Genomic DNA, 18099 nt, shown 5'->3' on the forward strand with positions numbered 1-18099 from the left:
TGTAACAGATCAGTAGATTTGGACCGAGATGAAGATCTTTTGTTATCATCTCTTTGAGGTCACATGTCGATAACCTCATTTTAGAGAAGTGGGTTTCAACAGGGTGGCTGGGGGGGCCACAAAAGTAGGGCCCCAGCTGACTTTCAAGGGGGCCTCAAGGTGACCAGTGTTTTAAAATTAGAAAAAATGAGCATTGAAATACAACAAAAAACAAGCTTTTTTTATAATTACTGACTGAATGTGATCTTGACTGTGAAGTTGAACACGTCGGTACTGTATCTAAATTTATGAAACCACATCCTGTATAATGTTGGCACGCTATAAAACACAGAACACATCATTATAAATACCACACATTACCTCCAAACATTCTGAGCGGATAATGGAAATAGTGCGCACTGTTCAAAACAGAAGTGCAACTAGAAACACGTTTGGACCTGAGACAGAGGATCAAAAACAGACGGGTGCTCGAATCAGAGGTAAGTCGTGTCACATGTTACTAAAAGTTGATGAAATGTTACGGTACTATTCGTGAACATTAGCTTATGATTGAAATCATTCATATTTCGGATCATTAATATTTGCATTATTTCATCTTGAAAAGGAGGAAGGAGATGGTTCATGCGGATCACAGTGTGTCTTCTGCTCATCTGTGTTTTTCTACTGGTCACCTTCATACTGCTATATAACCAGCTCAAAACAGAGAGAGATCAGATGAAGAATAAAGTTGAAGAAAAGAGTAAAGCTTTGAAAAGCCACATCATCAAATGCAAACGTCTGAGTGATGAAATGGAAGAGCTACAGAAAAACCTCAAATCTGTGAGTCTAAAGCAACTGGAGTTAGAGACAAACTACAGCCATTTGACTGATGAGAGAGAAGAGCTACAGAAAAAACTCACCTTTATGAGTCAAATGATGCTGGAGTTCGAGACCGAAAAGAAGAGGAAGACTTGTCAAAATGGTTTTATCCTTATATTTATTGCTGCACATCACTCCTAAAAATGATGTTTAAATTATGAACACACGGTTTGTGTCATTTCAACACATTTTTGTGTTGATTTTGATAAAAAAAATTAAAGGGACAACACAAGTTGAGTTAAAAGTAACACAAACTGTGATCTCCCAAGTCTAGTTGAAATTATATTTCACTTGATGCAAAATGCTGAGTGTTTCTTTCTTTCTTCAAATGCTTCAGTGTGGAAAGAGTCAGAAAGGTATTTCATATCCAGTGAAGAGAAGAGCTGGTCCGACAGCAGACAGTTCTGCAAGGACTGCGGTGCAGATCTCATCATTATCAACACTGAAGAAGAACAGGTAGAGTTTGAGTGAGAGGTGTGGTGAAGAATAAAAATGTATATAATTATGCATTTTTACAAAGAAAAACTATATAATAATTTAACAGTCATTTTACATTTTTATTACATTTACGTAAATCCATTTAGCGACTGCTTTTAGCCAAAGGGAGTATTCAACAATTTGTTTTAAGAGACCACGCAGTACAAAAAGCCACACAAAGATGTTAGAATATAAAATGTCAATTTAACTTGAGAAAGTTGTTTTAAGAGAGTTGAGAAAGGTATATTTTACAGAGAGAAAATAGAGAGCTGAATTCCAATTAATGTCAATTGACACACTAGAGAAAAAAGTATAATTGTACAGTAAATGAACCGTCCTACATTCTTTGAAAACATTTTCATCCAATGGCTGGAATACACTACAAGACTTTTAAAATACGGGCAGATTTTTTGTAAATCTTGACATCATACACTTTAGAAATTTTCATATACAAACACACAAACTGAAGTCTTGTAGTGTATTTTAGCCTTAAATCACAACAGATCTTATTCACTCGTACTAACCTGCTTCACGTATCTGGAAACATTTCAACTCACTTTGCGGCGGTTATTTCTGTTATATATGCTGCTGTGTATTTGACAGTTTTACATGTTTTACATTTAATTGTTCTGTTTATTTTGCCTGTTAATATACACAGAAATACATCTCTTCACTTGTCAAAGAGAGAGTCTGGATTGGTTTGTCTGATATAGAGAATGAAGGCAACATGACATGGGTGGATAATACGACACCGACTAAATGGTAAGCAAGCAATCGCACGTGTTTTAGTTGTGTTTCGTTGTTTCTGAGCACATACTGTTAATGATTTGCTTTTCAGGTTTTGGTATCAAGGTGAGCCGAATAATGTTGGAGATGAGGACTGTGTTGAATTCATGAGCTCAACGGAACCCATGATGAACAACTGGAATGATCTTCAGTGCTCACTTAGGCGAAAATGGATCTGTGAGAATTAAGGTTCATTCTTTTTAGTCGTGGTATCAAAATGCTTTTATATTAAACAGTTGTTATGGGATCATTATTTGTGAGCTCTTTTGTTGTACTATTCATTTTAATAGTATAAAGTAATATTTACAGAAATAAGGGGTTCGATGATTTTCTTATTTTTTAGATAAACATCATTTGTTTAACAATAGTTCTATCTCTAAACATGTACGATAGGTGTTTGTATGTTTGAGAAATTGATTGAAAAGTCTCACAGTGTGTTCTCAGGCTGACACCCGTCCCTTTACAGCATCTCTAAACACATTCTTGCCAGATTAGTTTTCATTCCAACCTTTCCTTTCCATTTAAATGCTAAAGTGAAATCCCTGCTGTAAAAGATTGAGGTCAGATGACTCTACATTATTCCGTAGGCTATACGAAAGAAATCTACATTTTTACATTTGTCTTAAATTTAGAAAACAATAACTAAACAAATTCGAAATACTAAAACATTTTAAATTGAGATTTATTTCATTTTTAACCGCGAGAGAATGAGTCATGAGTAAATGAAATATTACTATAATAAAGTGATATTTTTTGTTTCACTTGCACAGAAGATTACTGGAGCTGACACACACACACCCATGTCTGAGATCTTGAGATAAAATCAGCGGAAAGTTAAATTAGTGGTTTAACGTGAAGCAGGAAACCAGGAGAGCTGAAAGAGACTCGTGTCACTGTAGATCACTGCTCATGAATACAATTTAATGAATTGAAAATGTGCTGTCACATACTGTTAAAGTATTTCAATTGTATTTTTATTGTCACAAAAGGGTTTAATGAAACTTTCCCGTTTTTAAATGAAACTCTATTTAGCTGGTTTATCATTTTTTTGTACAGAAAAATAAATTAAAATAAAATGCAACTGAGCAGTGGCGGCTGGTGAAAAATATTCTCGGTGGAGCTGTGCCATACTTTTTTGTTTCCGTAACCATCGCAATAAAATTTAACACAAACTGCAGGACAGCAGTGCTCAGTGAAATAGTCAGTAATTATTTAATGCCAATATTAAAAAGTTGAGGCATTCGTACACAAAAACATAAACATCATGATGCACAAACACAAGCCTTTTATTTGCATTTAAACTGAACTTGTAAACAATTGACTATTTCTACATATAAGTAACATCTTTTGGAAAGGCTGTTGGTGCCATTGGTAGTAAATAGGCAACACAATATGCATGCTGTCAGAACAGAGTGGAAAGTGGACAATAACATTAAATTATTATAAAGTTTATAGGAATTCTTACACTGTATAAAGGATGTATAATATAGAAATGGATATCAAGTGGCTGAACTCAAACCTTTGACTGGGTCTTGGAGGAGTAACGTCCGCGCTCGCCATTGTCGTTTAGTAAAAATGGCGCCCCTAGAGCCCAGTCCTTATTTTATCAGGGCTTGGGGCGATAAAATGATCGCCCTTCTTGGATTCTATTTAAGAACGCTGATTGGCTAAATTTTATGTCATACATTCAAATCTTAAATTAGCAATTGGCTTAACTACTACATAGACCCGCCTCCTTGGGGCGCTTTCTCTATCGCCCCAGAGCTGATGAAGCGGTCAGACAGGCAGAGGAAAGGTTGCAAATATGATTTTGTATCATATTTTACATGTATTACTGGGTGCATTCCATATTTAAAACACACAAATATTGACATACTGATGTTTTTCTCATTATTATTACTATTTTTGTTTTAATTGTTTTCATTTTTTTTTTTGTGGCTTAAGGGGGGCGGCGCCCTAGCGCCCTCTATTGGCCGGCCGCCACTGCAACTGAGTTCTTGTGTGATTCAACTTTTTATGCTCTTAGTCATTTTCAAAATGAACATTGCATGTTTTGAAATACGTTTTGTGTTATTTTCTAATATTACTGCACTGCAATTGAATAAATACAATAGTTAAAATGTTGTGAGTATTATTAAACTGCGTTTTGTGAATGCATAAATAGAGAATTTTGGTATACTTTAAAAGTTTTTTGCACATAACTGCATTCTTTAAAGCCTCTAACACTTTTGCTTATATTTGATATTTCTTAACTCAGACTCAGTAAGACAGAAATAATATTTGAATCTTTTAAGTCATCCTACAGTTAAACAAATCACAAGTAATATAAAATAGTGCATAAAAGTGATCCTGAAATCTGTTTGATGTGATGATTGGTTATGCACACATTTATGATATTCTTGTTATCAATTCCTTTATTTGCTTGAATATTTTGTGTAGTTTGTTCTATCGATCTGGACAGAGTTTCCTGTCAATCACAAAAAATGTTGAATGTGTGTTTCTCTAGGATGTGAGTTATGCCAGTACTGCCTGTAAGTTAATGAAACAACATCCTGTTTGTCACACAGCACTCATCATAAGACCACCGATCATCTCTGAAAATATACCCAGCAAATAATGGAAATATTGCGCTGTATGCAAAATAGAAGTGCTGCTAGAAACACATTTGGACCTCAAACACAGATCCAGAACTGGACTCAAACTAAAAACACCAGTAAGGAGAAGACTTGATCATTGGATCTTAACTGGTTTCGGTCACTAGAACTTGCTTGTTACTTTACATAATGTTTTGATAGTTGTCTGTAATTATCTGTTTTTTAACCAATAGGTTTTGTGATTTTAATCGTATGTCTTTTTTTCTCTTTGACAGGAAGGAGATGGTTCATGCCGATGGCATTAGGTCTTCTGCTCATCTATGTTCTTCTGGTGGTCACCCTCATGCTGCTCTACATAAGTCACAAAACGGAGAGAGATCGGATGAAGATGAGATATATGGAGATAGTTGAAGAATGCAATGAAACTCTGAACAGCCTGAAAGTGAATTACGGTCGTCTGACTGATGAGAGAGAAGAGCTGCAGAAAAACTTTTCAAAGAGTTTTCATAAAGGGACATCCAGATATTTCATATCCAGTGAGCGGAAGAACTGGACTGACAGCAGACGGTTCTGCAGGGATCGTGGTGGAGATCTGGTCATCATCAACACTGAAGAAGAACAGGTAGAGTTTGTTTGTTCTCAAATAAAAATCCAAACAATCAAGTAAACCAACCGTTTATTAACATTTTATGTAACACTGACAGTGCATTTTTGCTGTTTATACATACAGAGATACATATCTTCAATCATTATTAAGAACACATGGATTGGTTTGTCTGATGCAGACAATAAGGGCGTCATGAAATGGGTGGATAATTCAACACCCAATGTAACGTAAGTACCAAAAGAGTGTCATTAAATCACCGTAAATATATTAAGTCAATTGAATTTACATTTTCTTAGTTATTTTGTGTTTTTTAAATGCTAAAAAAATTTCAAGCTGATTGCATGTCATGCAGGTTTTGGATCTCTGGTGAACCAAATAACGCAGAAGGAAGTAAAGACTGTGTTCAGATTGTGTTTTCGTATCCATTTAACAAAAACTGGAATGATCAACCCTGCACAGAAGAGAGACGGTGGATTTGTGAGAATTAGATCTATTCCACATGATCCAAAAACTGTTTACTCTGTTCAGAATGTAAAGATGTGCTGTTCACAGCGAAGCGGAGCGTGAAGGACCCGGGGCCAGTTGTCACAAGAGCTATTTCTCCGTCACATTTAAGGTTTCAACTCTTAACTCTTTTTAGTTAGACTTTTAGTTTTGTGAAACTATTGTTGTGTTAATCTGCTATGCACATTGGGCTGGAGAAACTATAGGTATAGTGTGACAACATTGCTGTTGGGGCAATAACACTCTGTTTCTTTCTTTAAAACTCTTTCTGTTGTTTTTAACATTGGACAGTCAACAAATAGAAAAGAAAAGAAAACAAAAATGAGATTTGTATTCTTTGCATGACTGTAACTGAATTTGAATAAATGTTTTGAATAAAAACGCCATACTGAAACGCAGTCTATAAATCATTGTGTTCAGATGTCAGAACATTATTCTCAACATAAAAACTTTATATATTTTGGATACTCAGAGAGAAGGAGTGATGTGTAAATAAAACACTACTGGGATAAAATGATCATGTTATTGGAAGATGCATTGAGCTGGTGATGTTGATCTGATACACATACACCCATGTCTGAGATCTTGAGATTAAATCACCGGAAATCTAAATTAGTGCTTAAACATGAAACAAGAAGCTGAAAGAGACACGCGTCAACTTTAGATTCGATTATTTCTGCTCATAAATCAATTGAGACTGTGCTGTCATATCTACTGTTAAAAAAGTTCATTCTGCATTTACAAAATATTATTAAATCTCCAATATTTGGAGACTGGGGTTAGTTTTGAGTTGACTGCATGTGTTTGAATCCATACGACACACACTCAACCGTATGAGAATGACTGAGGCCAGTACTGTATGTTAGTTCAAGAAACCACATCCTGTTAAAGTTGGCAATGTATAAAACACATCACTTATCATTATGAAGAGTACAAATCTTCTCTGAACATATAATGGAATCACAGGCTGTTTATGAAAGTATGCCACAGAGAGATGCGTTTGGATCTGGGAAACTGAGTCAGTACCAGACTGAAGCTCTAAACAACAGTAAACTGAAGAGCTGAATTTTGACAAAAAGTTACTTCAAACACTTTTCTGATCTTCAAAGTATATTTTTTGATATCGCGGTATAAATCTTCGTCCGACATGTGTCTTGGGATCTTCTGTGCTCTTCTGGTGGCCGCCATTATAGTGCTGTACATCCATTTCATAGCAGAGAGAGAGGTGATGGAGATGAAGATGTACATATATCCATATTGGGACGAAGACTATGTGAATGAGAAGAACCAGGAGTTAGAGACCAGAGTCGAGCATTTGAGTGATGCGCTCATGAAGAGTATTTCAGGTTTGTAGAAATTCATTGGTGTGTTGATATCTTGTTTTGATTTTGTCTTTAAGATAAGAAATGGGAATTTATTTCTAGTCTGTGTGGGTTTCATAAAGGGACATTCAGATATTTAATATCCAGTGAGGAGAAGAACTGGACTGACAGCAGACGGTTCTGCAGGGATCGTGGTGGAGATCTGGTCATTATCAACACTGAAGAAGAACAGGTAGAGTCTTGGTTAAACAAATATGAGTATCATCGAGAATAAGAAAGCCATACAAGCCTGGTTTTATATATACACACACAAAAATACATATCTTCAGTTGTCAGTGTGAACGTTTGGATTGGTTTGTCTGATATAGTGGAAGACGGCAACATGACATGGGTGGATAATACGACACTCAGTACAAGGTAATCCACACCGTACAATAATGTTTTTTTCCTTCCATTATGAGAGATACACTGATGGGGATCTGAATAGTCTGATTACTTGCTATTCAGGTTTTGGGCCTGTAATGAGCCGAATGACGGAGACGGACGTACGGATTGTGTTGAAATGATGAGTCTTTCACAGACTTTCATGAACTGGAATGATCTGCTCGGAGATGAGAAAATGGATTTGCGAGAATTAAGATTTGTTCCCTTTTTTTGTTAGACTTAAAAGGGTTTATTACTACTTTATGCCGTTTAGGATCATTGCTTTGCATTCACGTCAGTTTCTTTTAAAACGATGACAGATACATTCATTCATATTTAACTCATTTTTATGCTACAATTTCTGTTTTATAATGTGAATCTTGAATTAAAGAGTAAAAAAGTTTGAAAATATTTCAAATATTTTAGATCCATATTTCTGAAGATGATTCAAAGGTGTGTACACATAAAACAAGCCCTGTTGAGTTGACATTGAATTATGCAACAAACTGTACAGAACTTCTCTCTCCAGAAGTGTTGTGGCGTCAGCTGCGCCCCCTTGTGGTCATTGGCACAATGACACTATCTATAGCCTTCTCTCTGTACGTTTTAATGTCAATTCGTAATATTTTCATTATAAGCACGACATTTTTTTGAATGGGTCGTGTAACTTTGAGTTCTGAGTATATCCAAAACAATCCGATTTTACTGGTAATTTTAAGTTAATGAAACTCAATATTTATCCCCCTCAAAGGCACTTTTTATTGACATGCATTTAATATAGACTTTTTGCATATAAGTCCAAACACATTGAGCAAATCAGATGAGAGACATCTCAGTACCGGCATCACCACATTTAAGATCATTGAATGATGCAGTAGACATAATAAATGTTCATAACCTCTCACAGTCTCAGCACCACTCTTCAAAACAATGGCAACCCTAAAACTAAAAAATACAACAAACTCTTTTAAACCAAAAAGATTATTTTTTCTTCCTGAAAAACACTAAAAAAAACACTAAATTTCAATATTTACTGCCTAAATGCAGTCTTACGCAAAGCATGCTGGGAACTGAAAATCTCCCCAACCACTTATGTTAAATTAACTCGTTTGTATTAAGTAAACTCAACAATACCTCCAATACTCAACAATGTTAAGTTGACCAGTCACACACATTTTTTGTATAATATCTAATATATATTTCTATAACTATAGCTTAGTTATAGTTATTATAACATTCAGTTACTTGTATTCTTTATGTACTGTGAACAAGGATGGGTTAAGAAAAACTAACAGCAGAGACAGATCGTTCTTTTGAGTGTAGAATTATTTAGGAAAGAACTCTTAAAGCTCTACTCCATCTAAGCACCAGCACGCGTTAAACTTCTACTCTTACAAGCATTGTGTAAGTCATGTATTTACTTTAAAAACCACACACAGTGACCACATTCTCAGTAATTTCAAGGTTTCAAAAGTCATTCAAGGTTTAGTAAAGAACTGCATTTATGCCAAAGTTAACCAAATTTACGTAAGCAGATCAGTAGAAGATCTGGATAGATATGAAGAGATTTGTGTTAAAAAGAAGACGCTGAATGTGTCTTTTGGTTGTGTTGTATTTGAATGCCAGTCCCCAGAAGAGCTTGTTTGAATGTGCACTACACATTCTCTTCACCGTGGGTAATGCCAGCCTTAATGTAAATGTTTTTGCTGTAGTTATGTAGCTAGTTGCCAGTAACTTACTGTAGATTTATATTTATCTAATTTATTGGCGACAGTTTGTTCAAAGATAAATGAATATTAGCATTCTAGGATTCAGAAATCCAGATAAACCTTTTTCAGTTATTTTCTAATTTTGGTTCCCACAACGCTTTGCATGAGGCTGTTACAGTATTCTTCTGTAAGGATAAAGACTAGTTAATGTTTAATGATTTACCTGTTGCCATTAAATAACATAAATGTTAATCTATAGTAAGCTACTGGCAATGTGCTGCCAGTGATACTGTCATTTCTACAGAGTTTTTTTTACAGTGTACCACACCGCATCCTGTTAAAAGTTGGCACACAGCGCTCATCGTTCTAAAGAGCACAGATCATCTCTGAATGCATCAAACATGGACATGGAATTCGAGGCCATTTATGTAAATATTCAACCCAAAAAAAGGAACACGGCCGGACTTCAAAGTCAATCGCATTCAAACATGGACGTGGAATTCGAGGACATTTATGCAAATATTCAACCCAAAAACAGGAACGCGGCTGGACTTCAGAGTCAGAACCGAGAAACTCAAAATAGCAGTAAGTGGAAGAGTTGATTTTTGTTGCATGTCACTTTGATGCAATCCCAGATAGCAAGCAACCATTGAATCAAAAAAATAGTTGATGTAGAATAAACGTTGAAGTTTCAACAAATCACTTTTATTGTGATCAGTGTTTGATTTAGTTGGGCTCTTGACTCTGAACTACCTTTACAGGCAACTCTTTCAATGATGTGATGGAAGAGATCTGTTGAAAAGCTGAAGTTGGAACAGTTTATTTTATGAAGACTGTCAGACAGTGTTAAGCTTATTTGAATACTAATGTGGAGAATCATCTAACTAAATCAGATAAACATATCAACTTCATTGCATGCTGGGAGTCCTGACTGAGTTTTGTGCAATGTTTCCCAGCATGCATTGCAGCAATAAGCGGTGTTTGGTTGATTGTCACCATTGAGATTCATACACCGATTCTTCATGTCTATCTGATTCCGAAATGTAACAGTTTAGAGAATATCATTTATATTGTTAGTTCATGACAGTGTTGTAATAGCTTCAAAATTGGTAGTAACATATTAATAACACATCACAGTCAAATGTCCTTTAAAGAACTTGCTAAGTATTAAAAATGTATCAATTTAATATACTTTCTGATCCCACCGGATCTTATTTCTTTTGCAGCAATATAAGTTCGACAGCTAAAAATAACTTGACAATGCAAAATTGATATTGATTCAATGCAACTAACATTGACATATACATTTTTTTTACGTTAATTCTATGGTTGCTTGGGATGTTGCTGTACGTGCATTTAGATTTTTTTCATTTATTTTGCTGTTGTTTTTAAACTTTATTACAATATGGATCAGGAATTGAAATTACATTTTACATTTTCTTTTGACAGAAAGAAGCAGATGGTTTGGGGTGTTCGCAGCGTTTCTTGGGCTCATCTGTGTTCTTCTGGTGGTCACTCTTATACTGCTGCATATCCATCTCACAGCAGAGAGAGCTCAGATGAACATGAGATATATCAACATATCCGAAGAATACAATAAATCTCTGAGCAGCCTGACTGTTGAGAAAGATAAGCTGCAGAAAAAACTCTCATCTATGATTCAGAATAAACAGAAGCTAGAGACCAGAGTCAAGAATCTGAGCGTTGCTTTAATGAAGAATCAATCAGGTTTGTAGAAATGAGTTGGTGTTGGTTTCTTTTATTTAAAAAAGGGTGTATTTGAGATATCTGTGTGTGTAAAGATTTGTGCAGATATTACAAATCCATTGAACAGTTCTGCAGGGATCTTGGTGGAGATCTGCTGATTATCAACACTGAAGAGGAACAGGTACACTGAATAAATACATTTACAGAATAGTTCTGTTATTTTTACAGTATATATACAGTGTATTTTTGAAGAAATTCTACGAGTTTAGAAGAAAAATCTTTATTCTTTCACAGAATATCATGAACTGGAATGATTTTCCATGCTCAGAGAAGAGAAGATGGATTTGTGAGATGAACAAGACTTGAGGCTTGTCCCAGACTAAAATGAATTTCTGAGCTGTCTTAACTGAAAATATGTTTCTCTGACGTATCTTTAAAAATATGTCAATGCCATTGTTTTTTCTCAAGATGCACCAGTAATATTTTTACGGAGCCTTTTTAATAAAAGATAAATATCCTTATTAAACCAGGTCTAACCTGTTTCAATGCTATACTGTAATTGATTTTTTCTTTGTTCATTCAAATACGCAGTCAAGATAACATTTATTTCAAAGACATTGTAAAATTATAGAATACTTTTATGCAATCGCTGTGCGCGAGGAAGGGAACAAAACATCGGTCTTTATTCTAGTCTTTTTTCAACAACCTCTTAGCCCCGCCCCTCACCCTTACTATTACTGCCACCTATGGACTATAATCAAATATTTCAAGAGCGGTTTGATTTGAATGTTTATATGACATGCAGTTCCCTCATAATTTTTTTATCTTCCTTACCCTTCCCCCTTTATTCCCCAAATTCAACACGGTTCCCCTTTATCTACGGATATATACTGTAGAGGTACATTATTGTAGCAATTAGTTAAGATGTAAATACTATTTAATTATGCGTAACATTGCAGGCCGTAATCTAAAGCGTTGCCGAATGTTGTGATGAACATTTTTGGAAAATGTTTTAAATATTTTAGATCCATATTTCTGTTGAGTTGCCATTGAAGTATCCACCAAACTGTACAGAACTTCTCTCTCCAGAAGTGGCCTCAGCTGCACCCTCTTGTGGTCATTGGCATTGTATCTTCTTTAGTCTGATTTGCAATGCCAAACTGTTGTGACCACTGTAAATCATTCTGTGTTTTTAAGTTCTGTACTGTAAGTAATCTTACATAAAATATTTAAAATGTCTATTGTTATTTTGTCTACACTTGTCTACACTTGCAATAAAGCTTTTTCAGATTCTCAATACATCTTTAAAAAGTCGATTATGTGAGACTTAAAGTCCCCCTGCGGTCGATCATGTTATTCCTTAAAACGAATGCAGATTTGCATTATAATATGTAAGTAATTAATGAAGAAGTCCAAACCTTTCAGATTATGAAATAAACTACAGAAAGTAGAGAATAATTCATAGTTTAAGTAAACGCTTGGGTTTGATTGAAGCCACAATAACTCAAACATACAGCTGACTAACGAAATAAAACTGTTGAAAATGTTCTCTCATTTTGAAACCAAACTCTTCATATATATTTGAAGTAATAAATATATATTTACATTAATGTTCATGTACAATAAAGGGCACAAATCAGATAACTGAGACACGCCAGTATCGGCTGCTAAGAATACAGCACTTATCGGGGCATTATATTTCAAAACTAAGCACTCTAAATATATATCCTATGTATCCCTGGTCACATATCCCAAGGTTCCTTTTCTGATGACAACTGGTTAGGAAAGTGAACAAATTATTCTTATTTTCGCTTTAAAAGATTAATAAAGTCCCTCATATCATTTTAGTGATTTAAAGCTCCGCAAATAAATATTGTATTGTTGACACATCTGCTCGGGTGTCGAAAATTCTGTGAGTAAAGTGGTGTTTGTTACAACATCACCAGCCTTTGCAAGAAGATTTCTCAATCATCATGTTTGAACCAACAAACAGTCACATTACAGTGATTCTGAACTCTGTTTGATTGACAAGGTTTCTCTTCTGATGATAACTGCTCAGGGAAGGGAACACATTTAAGCTTCATTTCTGCCAAAGAAAAACAATGTCGCACATATCAGTTCAGTGATTTAAAAAGCTATGCGAATAACACATCCGTTCTGGTGTTGAAAATTCTGCGAGTATCGTGGTGTTGTTACAACATCTGCAAGCAGAGACCAGACCTTGCAAGAAGATTTCTCAATCATAATGTTTGAACCAGCAAAAAGTCAAACTCTTTAACCACAAGCACGCATCAAACTTCTGCTTTTAAAAGCATTGTGTAAAAAATTCACTTACCTTAAAAAACGCATCGAGTGCATGCAGAAGGGTCTCTATATTTTATTCAAGGTAGAGAAAAGAACAGCATCCTTTAAACATATATAGACATGGATTTAGGGATCATTTATGAAAATATGCAACCCAACAGAAACACAGCTGGACCTCAGAGTCAGAACCAAGATGAAGTTCAAAACAGAAGTAAGTCGAAGAGTTGAATTTTGAAACGTGTCGCACTAAAAAAGCGAAGGCATTTTCATCGTGCCATTGATTTAAAACTATACTGTAACGTGGATCATGAATTGTATTTATTTGTCATTTTTGTGGGGGATTTTTCTTTTTGACAGAAAGAAACAGACGGTTTGTGGTGGTCATAGTGTGTCTTGGGATCATCTGTGTATTTCTGGTGATCGCTCTTATACTGCTGTATGTCTATCTCACAGCGGGGAGAGATCAGAATAGCCACAACATCACATCCCTGTCTCAGAAGAAAAACGAGTTAGAGATCAGAGTCAATAATCTCAGCGATGCACTCAGGAAAATGTTTTCAGGTTTGTAGAAATGAACCGGTGTGTTTGTTTCAAGTCTTGCTGATTTTGTCTTAAGGAAGTATTTGAGACCTGCGCGTGTGTTTCTGGGTGTGTATAGGGACATTCAGGTATTTCATATCCCGTGAGGAGAAGAACTGGACTGACAGCAGACAGTTCTGTAGGGATAATGGTGGAGATCTCATTATTATCAACACTAAAGAAAAACAGGTGGAGTTTGCGTGTGAGAAAGAGCTTAAGTACGATAGAGAATGAGATGAAACAAACATTTTTATGTTTTAATACACCCACAGGAATACATATCTTCAATTGACAATGAGAATTTGTGGATTGGTTTGACTGATCTAGAGAAGGAAGGAAGAATGAAATGGGTGGATAATACACCACTGAATGGAGGGTAAGCAGGTTACATATGAAATTACAAATGTCATTTCGAAGCCAGTTTATATTGCTCAATGATTACATGTTGTTCAGGTTTTGGATCCCGGGTGAGCCGAATGACCAGGCGGGCAATGAGGACTGTGTTGTAATCTCTGTGTTTTCAGAGACTTTCATGAACTGGAATGATCTTAAATGCTCAGAGGAGAGAAGATGCATTTGTGAGAAATGGTTAATAAGTTAGCTACATCCACATTTGTTGTGACGTCAAATAATGCCTTTAGTTTTTATGGGACTATTGTTTTGTATTTACACCAGTTTCTGGCAGCTAAAAAGTGTCATATCATGTCTGTAATTTCTGTTGAGTTAGTTGAAATCTGCGATCAAGATAAATATAAATGTAAACCTGATTAAATGAAACCATATTTCTTCACATTAATGTATGTGAGTCTTTTCTCAGCTTCCGACCCCCTCTATACATCCTTAATTCAGTATAGATTTTAATTCTGTTCATGTTTAAAGGTCTGCTTTATATTTACATAAAACACCTGAAATCACAACTGTAAATCATTGTTTTGTTTCAGTACTGCCCTGCTAAAGGAAGTGCACTTAAATTCATATTTCCACGTGCATCAAGGGACCCAATCAAATAATTTTCCTCCAGTGTGGCACAGTATTTTCAGATCGGTTTCAGGCCACATATGTGGAAATAATGTGCATTTGCATCTGCCACGCAAACGGAGAGATCGAATATTTGCCTAGAAGGCTAAACTAACGGCAGGAGGCAAAGCCGCCGGAAGCGACATGTATTCCCAACTGACAGAGAGCCCCGTTGACTTACAGCCAAAATGACCATCCGTTTTTCAGCTTATGAGGCGCGATACCTTTTTAGTTCACATTTGTGTTTAAATGAATTACCTTTTATGTTTTTCCCAATGTTTATGTTTATTTTGGGCAGAATAGCGACTGAGAAATCAGTGTATAGAAGGTTAGTGGGTATTGCACACTGTAAAAATCAAATCTTTGGACATACCAACATGGCGGCGTGGTCGCTTCAGTGAAATGACGTCATGTGCTATCCTGTCATTTATATAGATCAGTGGTCGTATGCTGTATTAAAAACAACTCGGGTTTTGGATATGTGACGTAAAATATCTGACTTCAACCGCGCGTCACATTCGCATGGGTAACACATTATAATAACGTCCAGTTGTAAGTGATGTATAAGTGATTTGTTAACTAATAATTAACAAAACATTCATAAAAGATGAATAAGTAATATGCTAACAATTTATGTAAGTTTTGTTAATTTGGTTTAGTTAATGTAAAACATAGAAATTACTATACGCTCACAAATGATTACTAAGAGATGTGCCAATGATTATCAAACCTGACTTTAGTGGTCTTAAAAATGGCATATCATGAAAGGATCGAACAGATTCTTAGTAAATGGTTAATAAGTTACTAGCTAATACATTTTAACCACTTATAAATTATTAACATATCTACTATTATCTCAAGAGACAATTGTTAACCATGTTAACTAATGATAATTGAACCTTAAGAAAATGATCAGTATATTCTTTGGTTCTTTAAACGGACAAAAAAATATGATAAAACGATTTTTTAAAAGAATATACAATTGTTTTTGGAGGTGAATATATTTGTGTAAATGACTTAGTCAGATGATGCCATTGTGTGGTGTCTTGAAATTACAAGATCTTCACAAATGATCTGTATGTGTATACAAGATATTTACAACACTATTGGGAGTAGCTTTCCTGGTTTTTTTTCAAATGATCTCTGACAAAAGTGCTGGGTCATTGCTTAAGACATCTGAACACCCTTGGATAAAGGTCTGCAGCTGCTGGCCTCTGGAGAAGCCTTGTAGAAGTTCAGACTTTGTTTGCGACACAATGGCAAGTTCTGCAATTGCAGCACCGACCACTGTAAAAAATGCCTGTGAATTAACAGTGAAATTCTGTAGTTTTCACAGAGAAAACTGTTGTCAGAAAACACAGTCAAATTCTCTGGGAAATGAACAGTGAAATTCCAACTCCACAAACACTATTAGCACCTTCACTTACAGAGACCAGTGTCACTTATTTCTGTTGTACGTCTACAAAAGTTCTTATAGAGAATTAACACAAGTTTACGTGTTGATGATTTTTGTTGAGTCACCATTATGGTGAGTGTTTGCTTTGCTTGGGATCTTGACCCTTTGCTTTCTATATTAAGACTTTCCTTATTTTTGTTAACTGTGTGTTGAAATAGACACAGAAACAGGTGGAAAGAAAAGCTCAACAAGATTGGTGTTATTTCAAATTTACTTGAGAGTGTCATTTTAGAGTTTAGGTACTGATTTAAAGTTAAGTTGTCATCCTCATTTATGTTACTTTATGGAATTAAATATTTGCATTAACAAAACATCTTTCACATAAACAAATGGAATAGCAGACATCAAGATTAAAAAGAAAGCTCTTTCCTGCAGCTCATCGGTAAGAGCGGGGTGCTAATAACGCTGAGGTCGGGGGACCGATCCCAGGGGATCGCAAATACGTAGCAACAAATGTATAGGAGAATGCTATGTAAGTTGCTATTTATTGCTACAATAACTGTTTTATTGAAAACATTGCCACAGCAGCCAGAAGAAAAAATGCTATTTAGCAGATGAAAGAGCCCAACTAAAGCAAACACTCATCACAATAATGGACTTTAAACAACAATAAAACATCAAGTCATGGATGTTATGCTGCAGTCCCTGTGAAGCAGTCTTCAGTATTTTGACATATTTCCAAGATGAATAGAGGTGGTGGCTCGTGTTTTCCTCTGTGAATTGATTGGACAAAAAAACGGATATTCCCGTATTTTTACAGTAGTTTACTGGCGGCCACAACTGCCGGTATTTTTCTGTAAAACTGCAATATTTTTTACAGTGACATGAAAAACCAAGCTGTGAAAATATCCATAACCTTGCAAAAGTGGGTATACGGGTCACATAAGGTTAGGCGCCATCTTGTCGCCACCTTGTCCTTGCAGCTAAATGTTATGTCTCACTGAGGTCGGGTTGATCGATCTGCCCTGCGTTCAGAGGTTGGATAACTGACTTTGTTTGCTGTGCCAGGCGTTCACTTCAGGGATTTAAGTCGGCAATACCAGAAAACCGAGGTATTAGTATAAGCGACAATGGCAAATTACATCATCTCAGGAAGACAGCAACCTCACCTTGTGGAGATCGGTCTTGCGAGGCAACCTCTGAAGAACGAGCTTGAATGGATGCGCTGCAATGACTTCTGGGACTTCAAGAAGGTTGGTTACACACAAGTCTGCATACAATGCATCCTTGAAATCAAAAACAAATCCCGGTTATTTTATGTGTTCTCTATAATTGTGTTTTCTTATGTATTTGAACTGGACTCAGACGGTTAATGGTGATGTAGAGCGAGAAAACAAAGACACAAGATCACTGCAGAACGCAAATTGAGAAACAGCCATGCAGTGTTGGGCAAGTTACTCTGAAAAAGTGAATTATAACTACAAATTCAATAGAATAATTAGATTAGTGTACAAATCACGCTCTCCAAAAAGTATTTACAGAAATTGCCTACAGCTTATTACTTTCTTGATAAGTTAAGTGGTTCAAGGACAGACATGAAACAACTCTTTTATTTCAGCAGACTAATAGATGGAGAGATGTTCACATTATGTTTTGCATTGTATGAACCACTAGATGGCGAAATAACATTTTGTTTAGATTTAGCAGATATTATTGTTTCATTTAAACACAGTGTCATGATTCTGCCTAATCTTGTCTTGGTTTTCTGCAGGAGGGGAGAATGTATGTGATGGATTGGAGGGCGTGGCGATGCCCA

The 18099-nt window shown here is 35.7% G+C and overlaps 2 protein-coding genes and 1 long non-coding RNA gene across 4 annotated transcripts; all 3 read left to right on the forward strand.

Moving 5' to 3' along the window:
- Positions 1-348: 348 nt before the first annotated feature.
- Positions 349-3205, forward strand: LOC306897888. Its single transcript, XR_013787059.1, has 4 exons — positions 349-479; positions 605-1314; positions 1994-2097; positions 2174-3205. It is a non-coding gene; the product is annotated as an uncharacterized lncRNA (long non-coding RNA).
- A 1440-nt stretch (positions 3206-4645) lies between these two features.
- LOC306897597 (C-type lectin domain family 4 member E-like) lies at positions 4646-6216 on the forward strand. The gene is made up of 4 exons (XM_079462445.1): positions 4646-4834; positions 4991-5337; positions 5446-5549; positions 5675-6216. Exons 1-4 carry the CDS (start codon positions 4738-4740, stop codon positions 5808-5810), a joined length of 684 nt encoding a protein of 227 aa, XP_079318571.1. The 5' UTR covers positions 4646-4737; the 3' UTR covers positions 5811-6216.
- A 7010-nt stretch (positions 6217-13226) lies between these two features.
- On the forward strand, positions 13227-14785 carry LOC306897892 (C-type lectin domain family 4 member M-like). Of its 2 annotated transcripts, none has more exons than XM_079463010.1 (5): positions 13227-13502; positions 13649-13852; positions 13950-14059; positions 14143-14246; positions 14324-14785. In XM_079463010.1, the coding sequence occupies exons 1-5, from the start codon at positions 13412-13414 to the stop codon at positions 14469-14471; spliced, it is 657 nt and encodes a 218-aa protein (XP_079319136.1). In that variant the 5' UTR covers positions 13227-13411; the 3' UTR covers positions 14472-14785. The 2 variants fall into 2 exon arrangements, with proteins under 2 accessions (XP_079319136.1, XP_079319137.1); XM_079463011.1 differs by having other exon boundaries at positions 13230-13502; positions 13745-13852; positions 14324-14664.
- Positions 14786-18099: the final 3314 nt, after the last annotated feature.

The sequence above is a fragment of the Barbatula barbatula genome (assembly GCF_947034865.1).
Source record: "Barbatula barbatula genome assembly, chromosome: 8".
Taxonomy (NCBI): Eukaryota; Metazoa; Chordata; class Actinopteri; order Cypriniformes; family Nemacheilidae; genus Barbatula; species Barbatula barbatula.

What these genes read in the sequence shown, in the direction of transcription:
- LOC306897597 (XM_079462445.1), top strand. Translation starts at nt 4,738, where the DNA reads ATGGAAATATTGCGCTGTATGCAAAATAGAAGTGCTGCTAGAAACACA. An exon ending in GACTCAAACTAAAAACACCA is followed by an intron (nt 4,835 to 4,990) that starts GTAAGGAGAAGA and finishes TCTCTTTGACAG; the next exon opens with GAAGGAGATGGTTCATGCCG. An exon ending in TCAACACTGAAGAAGAACAG is followed by an intron (nt 5,338 to 5,445) that starts GTAGAGTTTGTT and finishes TTATACATACAG; the next exon opens with AGATACATATCTTCAATCAT.
- LOC306897892 (XM_079463010.1), top strand. Translation starts at nt 13,412, where the DNA reads ATGGATTTAGGGATCATTTATGAAAATATGCAACCCAACAGAAACACA. An exon ending in ACTCAGGAAAATGTTTTCAG is followed by an intron (nt 13,853 to 13,949) that starts GTTTGTAGAAAT and finishes GGGTGTGTATAG; the next exon opens with GGACATTCAGGTATTTCATA. An exon ending in TCAACACTAAAGAAAAACAG is followed by an intron (nt 14,060 to 14,142) that starts GTGGAGTTTGCG and finishes ATACACCCACAG; the next exon opens with GAATACATATCTTCAATTGA.